This window comes from Quercus suber, unplaced genomic scaffold (assembly GCF_002906115.3).
Source record: "Quercus suber isolate HL8 unplaced genomic scaffold, Cork oak 2.0 scaffold_100, whole genome shotgun sequence".
NCBI classification, from domain to species: domain Eukaryota; kingdom Viridiplantae; phylum Streptophyta; class Magnoliopsida; order Fagales; family Fagaceae; genus Quercus; species Quercus suber.
In genome coordinates, this window is record NW_027069565.1 from 124,823 (window position 1) to 143,286 (window position 18,464).

Below are 18,464 nucleotides of genomic sequence, written 5' to 3' on the forward strand. Positions count from 1 at the left end.
ATTAAAAATATATTTTAGTCTTCCCACAAAAAGAGCATTATGTAGTTATCAAAAAATTTCTAAAAAAATAGTTATTAAAGATATAGTTTTAGTCTTCCCACTAAAAGAGCAATTAAGAGTGGATTTAAGGTTCGATAATGTTGGGAAGGTATTAGCTTTCTTGACCAAACAAACACTTATTATATTAGGTGAAACATTCAACATAAGATTATTATTGATTATAATTTAAAATACACTAACCTTTTTAAGTTTTTCTTTAATAATTATTTTGTATTAATTAGAATTAGTAAAAAAATTTATCGTCGAATAAGAGATTTCACCTACACCAAACTAATTGATTTTTTGATTTAATAATAAATAACAATTATTAAGAGGAGATGCATTGAACTATCTATAAAAATAAATAAATAAAAACTTTTTTTAGCATAAACAAAGAAAAAAAAAAAACAGTGACATACTGACATGATTTTTATTTATTATTAAAAAATAAAAAAAAANTTAAAAAAAAAATTAAAAAAAAAAAAAAAAAAAAAAAACTCGGGAGGTCGTTGTGATGGATTTATTGTTTACCCGTCACAGCTTATTAACTCCACAGTTGGCTAAGAGAAAGTGGCATACATTTTTAGAGACTGAAAACAAAATTGACAGTAAAGAACGCAATGGAGGAACTAGAGAACAGCTTGGGCAAGCTAAGGCAATGCTTTAGGAGTGGTAGAACACGAAGTGTTGCATGGAGGAAAAACCAGCTAAGGGCTGTGCTTAAGCTCATCCATGACAAAGAAGATGTAATATTCGAAGCTCTTCAACAAGATCTTGGAAAACATCCCGTTGAATCTTACCGTGATGAGGTAATTAATTAACTGTGTTACTACTAAAGACCTTAATCATATTATATGTGAGAATGGTTTTAGAATTACCAAAGATGGAAGGCCAAAACATATATATTAGTTCTGTTAATTAACTAATTTGCTATAGTACTTTCTAGCACAGTTCATTACATAACTTGTGGTGCATTACTATGCTGTAGATCGGGGTTGTGAAAAAATCTGCAAATTATGCTTTGAGCAATATAAAGAAATGGATGGCCCCTAAGAAGGTAATTATATATTTGTTTATTTTTAATGTTTGCTGCTTAGTTGAGTTTTAAGCTTGGACACTACTGCGCACCTCCGCTATTAGAAGGGGATAGATTTCTAAAAAAGAAGCAAATTGTTGGGATAGCGGAAACTTTGACATTACTTGTCCAAAATTACTCACATATTTGAATGAAGAATTTACGTTGAATAAAATCCATAGAGAGAATGCAAGAATTTAAGTGGTTCAATAAACTGCTTACCTCTACGGGAGAGATCAAATCCATTATAATCATTTAGGATTACAATTCCTAACTTCTCTTGTATATATAGCACTCACTCAAGTTACTGTTTCAACCCTAAAACGATTATCAAATTGCTCTTATTCTAAGAGTCTTTTTCTTTGTCAAGAGAACTCTTCTTCTAATAGTATTGTCTTCTTTCCTCTCAACATGAAATAATTTCAACTTATAACTTCCGTTCCATGATAATAGTTCTTTATCATCCGGCTAAAACAATAATTAGTTTTGGAGTAGGGGAGATTTAAATCTCAGATCTTTTATTTGATGACAAGAGATTTTATCAGTTTAGTTAGTTGAGACCCACAATATTATCCTCTCTGAATTATTCTGCTAAAAGTTAGAATTCATCTTTTTAAAAGTTTTTTCTTCTTTGCATAAGGAGGACATTTAGGCCAAAGACAACTCTTTATCATACTATCTATATATAAACATTCAAATCCATTTTCTTGGTGGGAAAAAAAAAATTATTATTTCTTTGATAAGAAATAATTAAATTTTCCTTCCATATAAAGAAAACCCCAAAAGAGTAAAAAAGAAAATTTCCACACCAAGAATAGCCAAATAGATAAGTAAGTTCAAATAGAAGTTTCAAGAAAATTTCAATAAATCTTCACCTCAATTAAAAATCTATAGAGTAATAAGTAATCTTTCTCTTTTGCATGAAAACTCCACCTTAATCCAAGCAAGCTTTTCTTAAGAAAAATTATTTTTGTTTGCATAGCATAGGCAAAACTTGTGTGTCTATATTGACTAATTATAAACTTGTACAAGATCTTCTCTCAAACTATGCTAGTAATGACCATTGGCTAAGACAATAATTGATTTTTGGTGTAGGTGGGATTTGAACCTTAAATATTTTATATGAGAATAAAATACTTTTATCAATTGAGCTAAATAGAACTAATGATTTGAACAATTAATATTAAAGACAAATAGATCAAAAAGAACACACGGAAAACACAATAATATTGGTGGTTCAACGAATTACCTATCTCCATAGATAGAGATCACACTATATTCAATAAGGATTACAACCTTTTATCTCTCTTACATAGCTCTCACTCATGTGTATCCAAAGAACTCTTATTCTAAGACTAAGAGGGTTGCCCTCTCTTAAGAGAATTTTCTTCTAAAGAAAAATCAATTGCGTACTTCACCCCTAACCATTGTACAAGCTACTGCTTTGCTTATTTTCTTCATATTTCTGTCATCCGGGAAAGAGAAGGCTTTGTATGAGGGTTCATTGCCTCCCATGCCTGGAAAATTCTTGTTTTAGCTTTATACGGTATGAGCATTAATGGGGAATTCCATCAAACAAAGATCAAGCACATTCATTGAAGAAGCAAAGTGATTCCAGGAAGGAGAGAGGATTTCGAGGGGGACTTTTTATAATATTCACTGTGGTTGAATTTTACATCATTGTAATTTATCACAATGCTGGTTATTTAAATACTTAGTATAGAATAACTAGATTATTGATCATTTGCATCAGTAAAGTAGATTATTCTCACGCAACTTTAAGCTTTTAACATTATAGAATCTTGAATCTTGTCAGTGATGTTCTGTTTTAAACTTCTATAGATGCAACTAAATAAGTTACATAATATGCACTTCCTATATTTTATCCATATCATCCTTGCTATTATCCTGAAATTTTTATTTATTTGATCCAAAATTTATAATTTTCATGATGGGACATTTATTTGGGACAAAGGCTTGGTTATTGTTGTTGTTATATGATAGGACACATATGGACACAAGGATAAAACTTTTGAGGTTTTGAGTTTTGTTCTGTTATTAATGCTGACTTACACATTTTGACCCCAGCAACCTGTGCCTTTGTTGTTCTTCCCATCAAAAGGAGAAGTGCTGCCCGAACCGTATGGTGTGGTTCTCATATTTGGATCTTGGAACTTCCCTATCTGTGAGTCCAACCGATTCTTGATTTGCAGTGAAATTGAGTTGTTGTGGAGCCAACCAATTTATATGTCATTCAAGAATCACTTTGCTACAACAGCATGTTTAGTACTGGCACAATTTATATGTCATTAATGTTCATATCAAAATTATGCAATTATCCTTCTCTCGTACACTTATCTGTTGCTATCTGTTCTTTTGTTTTCCCAAATTCTAAGCATGACTGATATGCTAGGTATCCAGGGCACCCTTGTTGTGCTTCCCTGGTATTTTAAATATCAAAATACAAAATGGTGCTTAAGCAGTGACATGTTTATGGAAGTATTCAAGCTTGACCAAACGGTTATCTAATTGGTTCTATATCACATTAGTGTCAAGTTGGACGTTGGCTGACATAACACCAATCAGACTACTCCAATTTTTTATATAAAGGTCTGTTTGGATTGAGGGAGAGTAAACTAGAGTAGAGTTGGCTGGAAATAAGCCTATTTCCGGCCAACTCCCCTCCACTCCACCTCCCTACGCCCCTCCTCCTACAATTCGTTTGACAGCCACCTTGAGGCCAACAACTAAGAAGAAAAAAAAGATTTAAGTAAGTTATAGTTCAATTTCTCTGTATTACATGGTATTACAGGCAGCAGCCAAACAACCTTCATATCTGAAGGACTGGAGAGAGAATCCAGGATTGCAGGGCATTTTCCTCCCAACTCAAGAGTAACAGGTGTCAAATTCTTTGCAGCTGCGGTCATGACTTGAGACGCCACTCGCGGGCTTCCTAAAGACATGTGGTCAACTATATAAGCAAGAACTACTATTTTGATCATTTACACTGTTGAGAAAGAACCAATTTACACAATTAAAATTTCTTGTTAAAGATATCAAATTGACCAAAAAAAGCCCAAGATACAACAGATGATTGTGTTGTGGTGACTTTTTTTTGGTGTTTGGTGGTGGTGGGGGGGTTTTTGTGGGGGGTGGTGGTGTGGGTTTCTAAAGAAACTCTTGCACTTCAACTTTTGCTAGTCTGTGACTTGTAATGGAAAAGAAATGATACCAGTAAAGAATATTTTATCCCATTCGTGCTGCAGCAGTTGCTCACTTTCATTTGCTCCACCCAAAATCACTTTAATCGCACTGTCATCCAAGTAAAGAGGAGAATATTAGCTAGAAAAGAAGCGCATGCTGGAGCTTGCTCTGATGGTTTTATGACCACTGCATTCCCCGCAGATATAGCTCCTATTAATGGGTCCAGTGCCACGGCTGCATTCAAGAAGATGATCATTTGTATTTGGATAATTACAGTGCATACCAACAATCTGTTTGTGTAGCTTTTGTTTGGATTGAGGGGGGAGGGAGGTGGAGTGGAGGGGAGTTGGCCGGAAATAGGCTTATTTCCAGCCAACTCTACTCTAGTTTACTCTCCCTCANAAGGCGTTGAAGATGTAGACAACTTACAGTGCTTCTTCATCTAATGAACCACCCATGAACGATGGAATCTGGCCTCAGCAGTTTTTTTTTTTGTACCTTATCTCACCAGTTTGTTTAAAAAAAAAAACTGTTCTGAAATACGGTAAAATAGTACGAATGACTGCTAGTTAGAGAGTCAGAAAGGTTGTTTTCGGAAGTTCCACTGCTAGGATATTGAATTGCATAGTATATTTGATGTTTTGATTTTCATGTGCAACCAGCCACATTGTTGGCAAGTATATAAGTTTATTTATCTTATCCTTTGTTTTACAGGTATATCGAGCCCACAATATTGTTAAACCCTCCTCTTAATGCTGATATCATGAATGAAGAAATCTTCGGCCCTCTGCTTCCAATAATCACTGTGAGAATCAATAGACTCTTTGTTCTTATTGCACAGTTCTTGAAGCAATTACTCTCCATATAATTGCCGCTCTTTACACAGGTGGATAACATTCGTGAAAGCGTTGACTTCATAAATTCAAGGCCAAAACCTCTTGCCATTTATGCCTTTACAGAAGATGAAACATTCAAGAGACAGATTTTAGCTGAAACATCCTCAGGAAGTGTTACATTCAACGATGTCTTAGTTCAAGTACTGTACAATTTATCTTTTAGCTCTCTACTTTCATATCAACCTATCAAAAGAAAAGAAAAACAAACAAACAAAAAACTAAGTCTTTGTAATGTGTAATTATTCTTGCAGTTCCTATGTGATGCTTTACCATTTGGAGGTGTTGGTCAGAGTGGCATTGGAAGGTACCATGGTAAGTACTCTTTTGATACTTTCAGCCATGAGAAAACAGTTATGCAAAGAGCCTTCTTCCCTGAACTTGAGCCTAGGTATCCACCATGGAACGACTTCAAGCTGAAATTCATAAGATTGGCATACGATTTTGACTATCTTGGAATACTCCTCCTCATGCTGAATTTGAAAAGATAGCCATAGTATATCAAGTCAATTATGTGGAGATCAGAATGTCGTTGAATTTCAATAATGTGGAGTAATGTGATATACATGCCTATCTATGTGGAAAGACTGAAAAACATGCATCATATTGTGCTTATTGAGTACTTTTTTTTTTAAGCTGGGTGTGCTTATTGAGTACTTTTTTTTTTAAGCTGGGTGTGCTTATTGAATATTGAGTACTGGAAAACATAAATTTCATTTTGTTTGTTCGGATGATACTAAACAACTAAAGTGCAGTCATACAACATCACCATGTGCCGCACCATTTCAGGTTTTTTTTTTTTTTTTTTTTTTTTTTTCAAATAAAAAACTCTCCGCCTAAAAAAATATAAAAATTTTGTCAAACATTTGGATTTTATATAAGTAAAAAAAAAAAAAAAACAACTCTAAAATCATCATACTCTATATACTTTTTTTTTTTCATCAAAATATTAAATTTCTATACTCAGAAAAATCCACTGCACAGATCCAACCAAAAATTTCGAACTCAATCTGTCAAATCTGAGTCCCACAACCAAATCTGCCAGTCCCAGTCACTCGACCCTCACAACCTTTTCTAATTGCGACTTTCATACCCAGAATTAGAAAAGAATTAACTCTTTTGCATAAAAAAAAATTTCTCAATGGCCCAAAACAGACAGCTTATTTTTATTTGAAGCAAAGCAAAAGTTGATTGAGTTGTGGGTTCCAGTTAGTTCAATTGTTAAAGTCTTTGATGGTTGAATAAGAGATCTAAGGTTAATCCTTGTCTACACCAAAAACTGATTGAGTCTTAGTCTGATGATAAAGACTATCACCAGCAAAGAGCCATTAGTTTCTTTCTCTAAAAAAAAAAAAAAAAAAAGTGGTTAAGTCCTTATGTACCTAAATTCGGTTAGAATTGCTACCCAAAAACAAGCCACATCACCACACTCATAATGCACCATATGGCGTAAAGAAGAAAAAAGAAGGGAAAAAAAGAAGTCTAGGGGCCTAAGGACAAAGTTTGACTATAATTTTGGTTGTAGGCTAAGATTACAACTTCACTAAATATTTTTTATTAAACTGAATTTTGACAAATCCACGGATTATATTATTTTTTATATTCTCCATGTTGCAAAATTTTTAGGAGATAAAAAATTAATAACTCTGTCATCAATCAATTGTTTAAAGTACAAGTTTTTGAAGTCTAAAATTATGCATAAAAAATAATTTATAAATCATATAATAAATAACATTCGATTAGTACAAAATTTAACATGTGTGTTAAGAGTGTAAAAAAGCATGTACTCCAAAGGTTTGATTTTCAAAATATGCAATGTTAATTTTTTTAAATTGAAGGAAGTTATAACCTTATGCTACAACTAAGTTTGTAGCCAAACTTTGCCCTTGATGTAATCACAAGATTCATAACTATAGACAATTTTTATCATATAATGTATGTTATTAGTATGTACCAATAGAAAGTACAAAGGTGCATTGTGTACTTAAGAAACTTAGAGCCAGTTAAAGCAGGGTTGGAAGCAATGTTTTGTATGGACAATTTAATCAAAAGGAAACCTTAATAAGATTTTTGTTAAGCTTAAATTGAAATAGTTACTACTGCGCACCCTTGGCTTGAAGTGTGGGAGACAAGGGTCAAAGTTTAAGTCTTTATGAGAGAGCTTTATAGTAGTGTATAATAAGAGGTCTGGTATAGTAGTGTATTTCAGTTAGCTCAACTAGTAAAATCTCTGATAGTTGAATAAGAGGTCTGGAGTTCAATCTCCTTTTACACCAAAAATCAATTGGTGTCTTAGTCTGATGATAAAGATTTATTATCGGAGCGGACACTATAAATTGAAACTCTCTAAAAAAAAAAAAAGACTAAGCTAAAGAACATTCTATTCNTATATAAGTAAAAAAAAAAAAAAAAAAACAAATCTTTTAAAATCATCATACTCTATATACATTTTTTTTTCATCAAAATATTAAATTTCTATACTCAGAAAAATCCACTGCACAGATCCAACCAAAAATTTCGAACTCAATCTGTCAAATCTGAGTCCCACAACCAAATCTGCCAGTCCCAGTCACTCGACCCTCACAACCTTTTCTAATTGCGACTTTCATACCCAGAATTAGAAAAGAATTAACTCTTTTGCATAAAAAAAAATTTCTCAATGGCCCAAAACAGACAGCTTATTTTTATTTGAAGCAAAGCAAAAGTTGATTGAGTTGTGGGTTTCAGTTAGTTCAATTGTTAAAGTCTTTGATGGTTGAATAAGAGATCTAAGGTTTAATCCTTGTCTACATCAAAAACTGATTGACGTCTTAGTCTGATGATAAAGAACTATCACCAGCAATAGACGCCATTAGTTTCTTTCTCTAAAAAAAAAAAAAAAAAAAGGTTGGTTAAGTCCTTATGTGACCTAAATTCGGTTAGAATTGCTACCCAAAAACAAGCCACATCACCACACTCATAATGCACCATATGGCGTAAAGAAGAAAAAACGAAGGGAAAAAAAAGAAGTCTAGGGGCCTAAGGACAAAGTTTGACTATAATTTTGGTTGTAGGCTAAGATTACAACTTCACTAAATATTTTTTCATTAGACATGAATTTTGACAAATCCACGGATTATATTATTTTTTTATATTCTCCATGTTGCAAATTTTTATTTTTTTTTTTTTTTTTACTTATATAAAATCCCAAATGTTTGACAAAATTTTTATATTTTTTTAGGCGGAGAGTTTTTTTTTTTTTTAATTTGGGAAAGATTCTGACCTTTTTCGATCCTTCTTCTTTTTTGTGTTCTTTTCGGTTTAGTTCCTTTTTTAAAAAAAAAAAATTGTAGATAATAATATTTTTTTTAAATTGTTTCTTTGAAAAATATTTTTTTATAGAGTGAAAACATCAATGCAGAGAATCACCACATAAATTGGATCCACTTATATTAAGTGTATATTTGGAAACAACTTATTTAGCTTTTTGTTAAATTTTTTTTGTTGAATGTGTTAAAATATACATGTACTTTGAAAATGTAAGGTCTTAAAAAACTAATTATAAGAACTAAAAAGTAGCAAGCTAGCTTATAAGTTGTACACAAACACACACTAATGACCAGAAAAGAAAGGCTCTACGCTCTTCAAGTGGTTGATCTTAGCATGCTAGCTGGCTACTACGTCATTCTCTCTCTTAGCGCCGCACCCCGAGGCAGGGGAAGGGGCTCTATTGGGTCCCTACATAGAATTATTGTGGGCTTTTTTTTTTTTTAATTAATTTAAGAAGTTTAAAAATATGAAAAATTATGTCTTTTTGGGACACTTAACAGCAACTCCTTTACAGCAACTCCTTTAATGGAAGTGGACAGAAGGACTACATTGAATAAAAGTAAAATTATAAGAATAAAATGAATAATTAAGAAGTAATAGGATTTGATGGGGTCCAAGTCAAGTTTAGTTCGTCCATGATGGTCGTCCATAACCAAATCATGTCCACAGAGATTTACAAGGAAGGAAGCCGAACAGAGACACTACAAACGTGAATAAAATCCAACCATGAAATATGGCAACTGTCCAAATCAGGTTGGTCATCCATGGCTTAAAAGGTATGGACGACCAAATGACACTTAGCAAATTTCAGAGAAATTCTCTACAAGCTCTATGTAATCGAGCCACGATTTGTCATTCTGAAACGTGGGAAGGGTTCCCCGAAATCTACTCCATTTTCTCCATTAACTCCACACATCTCTCATGATGATAGTGGATACGAACAAGTAGACCCACTCCTAAGTCTCTATAAAAGGATCAAGTCTCATTCAACCAAGGTAAGTTCTACTATTCACAATTCACCATCCTTGTGTTCTAGAGAGAAAACTGACTTAACCATCGAGGGGTCCTTGGCCGGTTCACAACGGTCACCGTTGACATTCTTTTTTTCCTCTTCAAATCCTAAAGCCATCACCATAGCTCGAAGCATTCAACCTACTGATTTTCGTGCATCATCAGGATTGAATTAAATTTTGAATACAATAGATGGTGAAATACTATAATTTGTAATTTAGAAGAAAAAAAATATGTTGTTACTAATGGAAGAAGTTTATCTTGAAAGCAGAAAAATTATTCCAACTCACTATATGACGATTTTTTTTTTTTTTGGAGGAAAAACACAATGTAATATTATTAAGGAGGATTGGCTAAATCAACCTAAAGTATAGAAGCAAATTGGCTATAGGCCGTCTTTGAGCCGCATTTAAAAATGCGGCTTTAGCCTTGTTGTCAGCTACATTGAAGAAAATATAGGCATGTTTTAAAAACGTGGCTATAGGTCTGAAGCCTTAGCCGCGGCTATAAATGCAGCTCAAAGCTGGGCCTATAGCCGCGTTTCAGAAAAATGGCTATAGGTCTGTCCTTTAGCCGCGATTATAAAAACGCGGCTATAGACCCGCAAGGACTATTGCTGCGCAGATTAGGCCAGGTTTGGAAACGCGACCATAGCCTATAGTCGTGTTTTTCAAAAGCTGCTATACCTCCCTTTTTTGTAGTGATCCTTTCACACATTAAAATCCGAGACAGTTATAGCATGCTTAACTAAGTTATGAGTGACTTTATTACCTTATCTCTTAACATAAGAGTAATGTAATTGAAAAAAACTATGAGAGCGAACTTTTACATCTGCAATTTGGAGGCCATAGGATGACAAATAAATGCCCTCCTCCACTAATGCTTTAATAAGAAACTCATAATAACATTTCAAAACTACGCTGTCCACACTTAATTCTAAGGCAAATTCCACAGCTCTTGCAGCGGCCAATGCTTCAACTTTCACTACGAGATAGGCCTAAGAGAGTTGTTGAGAGAGAGAGAGAGAGAGAGCGGTGATGACTAGGCCTTGGTGATTTTTTATAAGCAAAGGAAGCTCTATCAAAGTTGATCTCAAGTAGACTACATGGAGGAGGACGTCAAACCATACGAGACTGCCTGTTGTTAGGGAAGTGCTTGAGGAGTATGCAAAGCCAAAAATTTCTCAAACCTGTCTTTCAAAACTTGGGCAAGCTGACGGAGATTGCAAGTCGACTAGGCTAGATGTACCTTGTTACGTTGATTCTAGATAGACCATGCAATTGTTGCAAATAGAGTAGGATTTTTTTTTTTTTTTTTTTTTCTGTTGTATGATACAAGAGAGCAGCTCCTTGAAGTCCAGAAATTGGTGAGATCTTTGAAAATTCCACATTACCTTATTGAACTAGACTACATCAAGTTCTAGGCAAGACCAGAAGGCATGCAAGGAGTCTCCAAATCAGCTTGACAATGATCACAAACAGGATTATCCAGTACTTGCCAGACAAGGTTCTGTTTTGTGGGTAGTGAATTACGACATGCCCTCCGCATCAAGTTTTTCACTTTGTTTGTTATTCTGAGAAACCACACACCCTTCCAAAGCTGCTTAACCCTAGGCTCAGCTAACTCCAGGGGATGTAAAGTTTCTTCTTCCTTCAAAAACCCGTAACTTGTTTTGTAGGTGCAATGTCAATTCGAAGACAGAGACCAATATAGAGCATCTTCATAAGCAGCATGGGCTAGGGGGATTTTTTTTGATAATATTGGCTTCATGGGGGGCAAAGACTAAAGAGACCATCAATCAACCCATTATTTCATTGACGAGTATCTTCATCAATGAGCACATCCACTGTAGCCTCCTCCATAGATTCAACTATGGCAATTGAACCATTGGAGGATGCTTGATGAGGAGCCAACCATGCTACCAAATTTTCACAGATTTACCATTCTCAATCCTCCACCTAGAAACCCTTTTTATAACATCCCTCCCTTCTAAAATACTCCTCCCATTACATGACAATTGATAAAACTATCCACTCATACTTTTAGTCATACACTCACATGTCATATTTAGTGAATTATGTAACTTGTTTAAATAACACAGGTTGATGATACCAAAAATAAATAAATAAATAAAAACCAATGGGTCATATGTTTAAAAATAGAATCTTGGAAAACCTACTAGGAGAAATCAGTTAATCACTTAATCTAAGAATACTAGTGTGGTGTCAACCTAAACTTCTTGGGTACTTAAGTTAGGAACTCACAATAATCCAAGGAAAAAAAAAAAAAAAGACAAAGACAAAGTTTTCAAGGTTTTGTACTGCCTAAAAGTTGGAGGTGATATGGCGCTTATATAGGAGATTTATTTGGCTATTTTTCCTTTAATTTACTCCATTTCCCTCATTTATAGTGTGATGGAAAATAATAGAAGGTAAAGATCCCATGATTTACTCCCATGATTGGAAATAGTAAGTTGATAAAGCAAAAATCACGTATTGAGAATCAAAGAGACATACCTTTCCTTTATAAGATTTTCGTCCTTAGTTGCTTGTTTAACTAGTTAGACAATAAAACCTAGATAGTAGATGATTGTTGTCATTTGGAGATGTGGGTTTAGAAAAATGATGCTTATTTCAAGTGAATCATTTTATAAATCATCACGTAATATAGATTATAAAAGATTTTTTTAAATTGGTTTAAAAATTATTAGAACATTATTATTTTTTTAATTTGTGTTCTAATAAATATTAGTGTTTACTTTAAAAAAATAATTGGTTTAAAGAAAACTCTTTAGTCTTATTAACATTATTATTTAGATCACTCTTGTGGCGTACTTTCCCACGTGCACATGGGTCCCAGAATGAGGACCCCCACTTGCAAGGGCAAGCGAGAGAGAGAGAGAGAGAGAGATTCACAGGTGAACACGCACTTTCTAGGTTCCACACGTATTCCATGTTGAAGCCGTCAGATCACAAATGCGTAAATTTCCATGGAAACGGCTGTAAACCATGGAATAAACGCTCCGTACACGTCAACAACAGCCAATCATCGTCCACCAAAGACCCAGAATGTCCTTCGACTCCAAGCCCATGTTCCCTTTGCCATGAGACGAGCCTCTGCCAATATAATCATCGCCAACCTCAACAATCGCCTCCAAAAGCCACAACCCCTTTGCTTTCACACACACGACTCCATGGCCGAAAAGGACCCAACAAGCAAAGCTCAACCATTTGAATCAAAAACTGAAGGCATCAAGAACAAGGAGCTAGAAGAAGAAGAAGAACAAGAAGAATCGAAGAAATTTCCTCCGCCGCCAGAGAAGCCATTGCCAGGGGATTGTTGTGGCAGTGGATGCGTGCGGTGCGTGTGGGACGTGTATTATGAGGAGCTCGAGGAATATGACAAGCTTATTTTTTTTTTTTTTTTTTAATTAATTTAAGAAGTTTAAAAATATGAAAAATTATGTCTTTTTGGGACACTTAACAGCAACTCCTTTAATGGAAGTGGACAGAAGGACTACATTGAATAAAAGTAAAATTATAAGAATAAAATGAATAATTAAGAAGTAATAGGATTTGATGGGGTCCAAGTCAAGTTTAGTTCGTCCATGATGGTCGTCCATAACCAAATCATGTCCACAGAGATTTACAAGGAAGGAAGCCGAACAGGGACACTACAAACGTGAATAAAATCCAACCATGAAATATGGCAACTGTCCAAATCAGGTTGGCCATCCATGGCTTAAAAGGTATGGACGACCAAACGACACTTAGCAAATTTCAGAGAAATTCTCTACAAGCTCTATGTAATCGAGCCACGATCTGTCATTCCGAAACGTGGGAAGGGTTCCCCGAAATCTACTCCATTTTCCCCATTAACTCCACACATCTCTCATGATGATAGTGGATCCGAACAAGTAGAACCACTCCTAAGTCTCTATAAAAGGATCAAGTCTCATTCAACCAAGGTAAGTTCTACTATTCACAATGCACCATCCTTGTGTTCTAGAAAGAAAACTGACTTAACTATCGAGAGATCCTTGGCCGGTTCACAACGGTCACCATTGACATTCTTTTTTTCCTCTTCAAATCCTCAAGCCATCACCATAGCTCGAAGCATTCAACCTACTGATTTTCGTGTATCATTAGGATTGAATTAAATTTTGAATACAATAGATGGTGAAATACTATAATTTGTAATTTGGAAGAAAAAAAAATGTTGTTACTAATGGAAGAAGTTTATCTTGAAAGCAGAAAAATTCTTCCAACTCGCTACATGACAATTTTTTTTTTGGAGGAAAAACACAATGTAATATTATTAAGGAGGATTGGCTAAATCAACCTAAAGTACAGAAGCAAATTGGCTATAGGGCGTCTTTGAGCCGCATTTAAAAATGCGGCTTTAGCCTTGTTGTCAGCTACATTGAAGAAAATATAGGCATGTTTTAAAAACGTGGCTATAGGTTTGAAGCCTTAGCCGCGGCTATAAACGCAGCTCAAAGATGGTCCTATAGCCGCGTTTCAGAAAAACGGCTATAGGTCTGTCCTTTAGCTGCGATTATAAAAACGTGGCTATAGACCCGCAGGGACTATTGCTGCGCAGATTAGGCCGGGTTTGGAAACGCGGCCATAGCCTATAGCCATGTTTTTCAAAAGCTGCTATACCTCCCTTTTTTGTAGTGATCCTTTCACACATTAAAATCCGAGACAGTTATAGCATGCCTAACTAAGTTATGAGTGACTTTATTACCTTATCTCTTAACATGAGAGTAATGTAATTGAAAAAAACTATGAGAGCGAACTTTTACATCTGCAATTAGGAGGCCATAGGATGACAAATAAATGCCCTCCTCCACTTAATAAGAAACTCATAATAACATTTCAAAACTACGCTGTCCACACTTAATTCTAAGGCAAATTCCACAGCTCTTGTAGCGGCCAATGCTTCAACTTTCACTACGAGATAGGCCTAAGAGAGTTGTTGAGAGAGAGAGAGAGAGGTGATGACTAGGCCTTGGTGATTTTTTATAAGCAAAGGAAGCTCTATCAAAGTTGATCTCAAGTAGACTAGATGGAGGAGGACGTCAAACCATACGAGACTGCCTGTTGTTAGGGAAGTGCTTGAGGAGTATGCAAAGCCAAAAATTTCTCAAACCTGTCTTTCAAAACTTGGGCAAGCTGACGGAGATTGCAAGTCGACTGGGCTAGATGTACCTTGTTACGTTGATTCTAGATAGACCATGCAATTGTTGCAAATAGAGTAGGATTTTTTTTTTTTTTTCCTGTTGTATGATCCAAGAGAGCAGCTCCTTGAAGTCCAGAAATTGGTGGGATCTTTGAAAATTCCACATTACCTTATTGAACTAGACTACATCAAGTTCTAGGCAAGACCAGAAGGCATGCAAGGAGTCTCCAAATCAGCTTGACAATGATCACAAACAGGATTATCCAGTACTTGCCAGACAAGGTTCTGTTTTGTGGGTAGTGAATTACGACATGCCCTCCACATCAAGTTTTTCACTTTGTTTGTTGTTCTGAGAAACCACACACCCTTCCAAAGCTGCTTAACCCTAGGCTCAGCTAACTCCAGGGGATGTAAAGTTTCTTCTTCCTTCAAAAACCCGTAACTTGTTTTGTAGGTGCAATGTCAATTCGAAGATAGAGACCAATATAGAGCATCTTCATAAGCAGCATGGGCTAGGGGGATTTTTTTTGATAATATTGGCTTCGTGGGGGACAAAGACTAAAGAGACCATCAATCAACCCATTATTCCATTGACGAGTATCTTCATCAATGAGCACATCCACTGTAGCCTCCTCCATAGATTCAACTATGGCAATTGAACCATTGGAGGATGCTTGATGAGGAGCCAACCATGCTACCAAATTTTCACAGATTTACCATTCTCAATCCTCCACCTAGAAACCCTTTTTATAACATCCCTCCCTTGTAAAATACTCCTCCCATTACATGACAATTGATAAATCTATCCACTCATACTNATCAAGGTTTTCACTTTTGTTGTTGTTCTGAGAAACCACACACCCTTCCAAAGCTGCTTAAAAAAAAAAAGACAAAGACAAAGTTTTCAAGGTTTTGTACTGCCTAAAAGTTGGAGGTGATATGGCGCTTATATAGGAGATTTATTTGGCTATTTTTCCTTTAATTTACTCCATTTCCCTCATTTATAGTGTGATGGAAAATAATAGAAGGTAAAGATCCCATGATTTACTCCCATGATTGGAAATAATAAGTTGATAAAGCAAAAATCACATATTGAGAATCAAAGAGACATACCTTTCCTTAATAAGATTTTCGTCCTTAGTTGCTTGTTTAACAGTTAGATGATAAGACCTAGACAGTAGATAATTGTTGTCATTTAGAGATGTGGGTTTAGAAAAATGATGCTTATTTCAAGTGAATCATTTTATAAATCATCACGTAATATAAGTTATAAAGGATTTTTTTAAATTGGTTTAAAGATTATTAGAACACTATTATTATTTTGACGTGTGTTCTAATATTTATATTAGTGTTTACTTTAAAAAAATAATTGGTTTAAAGAAAACTCTTTAGTCTTATTAACATAATTATTTAGATCACTCTTGTGGCGTACTTTCCCACGTGCACATGGGTCCCAGAATGAGGACCCCCACTTGCAAGGGCATGCGAGAGAGAGAGAGAGAGAGAGAGATTCACAAGTGAACACGCACTTTCTAGGTTCCACACGTATTCCCTGTTAAAGCCGTCAGATCACAAATGCGTAAATTTCCATGGAAACGGCTGTAAACCATGGAATAAACGCTACGTACACGTCAACAACAGCCAATCATCGTCCACCAAAGACCCGGAATGTCCTTCGACTCCAAGCCGATGTTCCCTTTGCCATGAGACGAGCCTCTGCCAATATAATCATCGCCAACCTCAACAATCGCCTCCAAAAGCCACAACCCCTTTGCTTTCACACACACGACTCCATGGCCGAAAAGGACCCAACAAGCAAAGCTCAACCATTTGAATCAAAAACTGAAGGCATCAAGAACAAGGAGCTAGAAGAAGAAGAAGAACAAGAAGAATCGAAGAAATTTCCTCCGCCGCCAGAGAAGCCATTGCCAGGGGATTGTTGTGGCAGTGGATGCGTGCGGTGCGTGTGGGACGTGTATTATGAGGAGCTCGAGGAATATGACAAGCTTTACAAAACTGATTCCAAGCCCAAATCTTGAAGTTTATTGTTTTGTTTTGTTCGATTAGGTAGCTTGATTTGTTCAAGGATATGTGTTTCTTGGAATTGGATACAGATTTTTCAATTGTTGTACTTTATTTGATGATTAGTTGTTAATGAAAAAGGATTTGTCTTCCCAATTGTTGGGAAATCATTCTTTGTGGATCAAATTAAATTGGGTTATTTTAGCTCTAAAGCGTGCAATTGTTGATGAATTGCCTTTTGAAGGCTGTTTTCTTTACCCTTATTAGAAGATTTGAACGATGAGTTAGATGAAGTACTTTTGCAGAAAACTAAGAATACTGTGTGATTAAAGGAAATTGTTACTTTTCGAAATTTTAGGGACCGAAGTGCAAAACAGGCAAAACTTAAATTACAAAAATGGTTGTTTTCCCCTTTGTAATGTTAGGAGCAAAGTGTTCCAAGTTCCAACTGAAAAATCAGACACTTTGAAAATGGTGGACAACCATTGTGTTATGTTAGTGGTACAAGATAAAAAGATTCAAACTATATGTTGAGAGAATTCGAACAAGATTAAAAAAATAAAAAAATAAAAAAATAAAAAATAAAAGATTCAAACTCAAAAAGGGGTGTGTAAAAAAAGGACTTTTCTGCTTCTAAACAAAAGGAGTTTTCTCTATGTAAAATAAATGGGAAAATTTTGTTGAATACTTGAATCCAAATGTTGTGGCTGAAACTTTGAATGAGATTTTTGAAATAATTTTTTATTTAATATTGTAATTGGATATTTCATATGCTAAGATTTTGGTAGCTATATTACTTTTTAGTTTTTACACTTTCATTAGGATCATTATCATTATTGTGCATTACTTTTCACACGATCAATAATATCGTTATTGTTATCCTTATCACTACATTACTTTTCACACTATTACCGATATCCTTGTCATCATTGTTATCACTACGTTACTTTTTACATTATTACTAGTATCATTGTTGTCATCCTTGTCACTGTGTTACTTTCATACTATCACTAGTATCATTGTCATCATCTTTAATTGTTAACAGTGCACAATTTATTGCTTAATCCCCCCGCCCCCTTGCCTCTATCTACATATAAGTTTCTTGCTTTGCCAAACAAATTTATTGTTTCTTTTTTAGAAAATTGAATAACCCTCGGTCTTTTGATCTATAGAAAGCAATCTTAATCACACTAACTTGTTTAAATATGCAATAGAATAAATGGTTAGGTTTCTCTAAGCTCATAAGGTAAGTCCATTATAGAATTCTTAAAATCTTATTTATCTATTTTCATACAAGTGGATTAGATTTTATCGTGTTGTCAATAATTTAAATAAATTCCAAAATGGTAATAGACAACTTAAAAAAAAAAAATGATGACATGATATCATCTAATTCACTCATTTCAAAATAAATAGATTAGGAGTATCTGTATGACATTTATATTAGAACCAACTCATCCAAGTTTATCACATTTGCTAATCTAACTTCACTTTTTTTTTCTTTTTCTTTTTCTTTTTTAGGGTGAATTACAAATTAGTGCTACACCTCCTAAAGTTTGTGGTTGTTTGAATTTTACATCCCGAAGTTTTAGAATTTGAATTTTATCCCCTGAAGTTTGGGGGTGTAGATTTTACACCCTAATGTTTCAAATTTTGGATTTTACTCCCTAAATTTTAGGAGTGTTTAGATTTTATTCATTAAAGTTTGGAAGTGTTTGAATTTTACA

At 34.7% G+C, this 18,464-nt stretch overlaps 1 protein-coding gene and 1 long non-coding RNA gene across 2 annotated transcripts; one reads left to right on the forward strand and one right to left on the reverse strand.

The window, feature by feature from the left end:
* Positions 1–609: 609 nt before the first annotated feature.
* On the forward strand, positions 610–5,977 carry LOC111992689 (aldehyde dehydrogenase family 3 member F1). The gene is made up of 8 exons (XM_065774862.1): positions 610–848; positions 1,028–1,096; positions 3,203–3,419; positions 3,927–4,036; positions 4,381–4,610; positions 5,033–5,123; positions 5,205–5,354; positions 5,466–5,977. Exons 1-8 carry the CDS (start codon positions 660–662, stop codon positions 5,700–5,702), a joined length of 1,293 nt encoding a protein of 430 aa, XP_065630934.1. The 5' UTR covers positions 610–659; the 3' UTR covers positions 5,703–5,977.
* Positions 3,822–4,690, reverse strand: LOC136068128 (uncharacterized). The gene is made up of 3 exons (XR_010629537.1): positions 4,347–4,690; positions 3,943–4,067; positions 3,822–3,847 (listed from the first exon to the last, which is right to left on the reverse strand). It is a non-coding gene; the product is annotated as an uncharacterized LOC136068128 (long non-coding RNA).
* Positions 5,978–18,464: the final 12,487 nt, after the last annotated feature.

What these genes read in the sequence shown, in the direction of transcription:
- LOC111992689 (XM_065774862.1), top strand. Translation starts at nt 660, where the DNA reads ATGGAGGAACTAGAGAACAGCTTGGGCAAGCTAAGGCAATGCTTTAGG. An exon ending in AATGGATGGCCCCTAAGAAG is followed by an intron (nt 1,097 to 3,202) that starts GTAATTATATAT and finishes TTTTGACCCCAG; the next exon opens with CAACCTGTGCCTTTGTTGTT. An exon ending in ACAGTGCATACCAACAATCT is followed by an intron (nt 4,611 to 5,032) that starts GTTTGTGTAGCT and finishes TTTGTTTTACAG; the next exon opens with GTATATCGAGCCCACAATAT.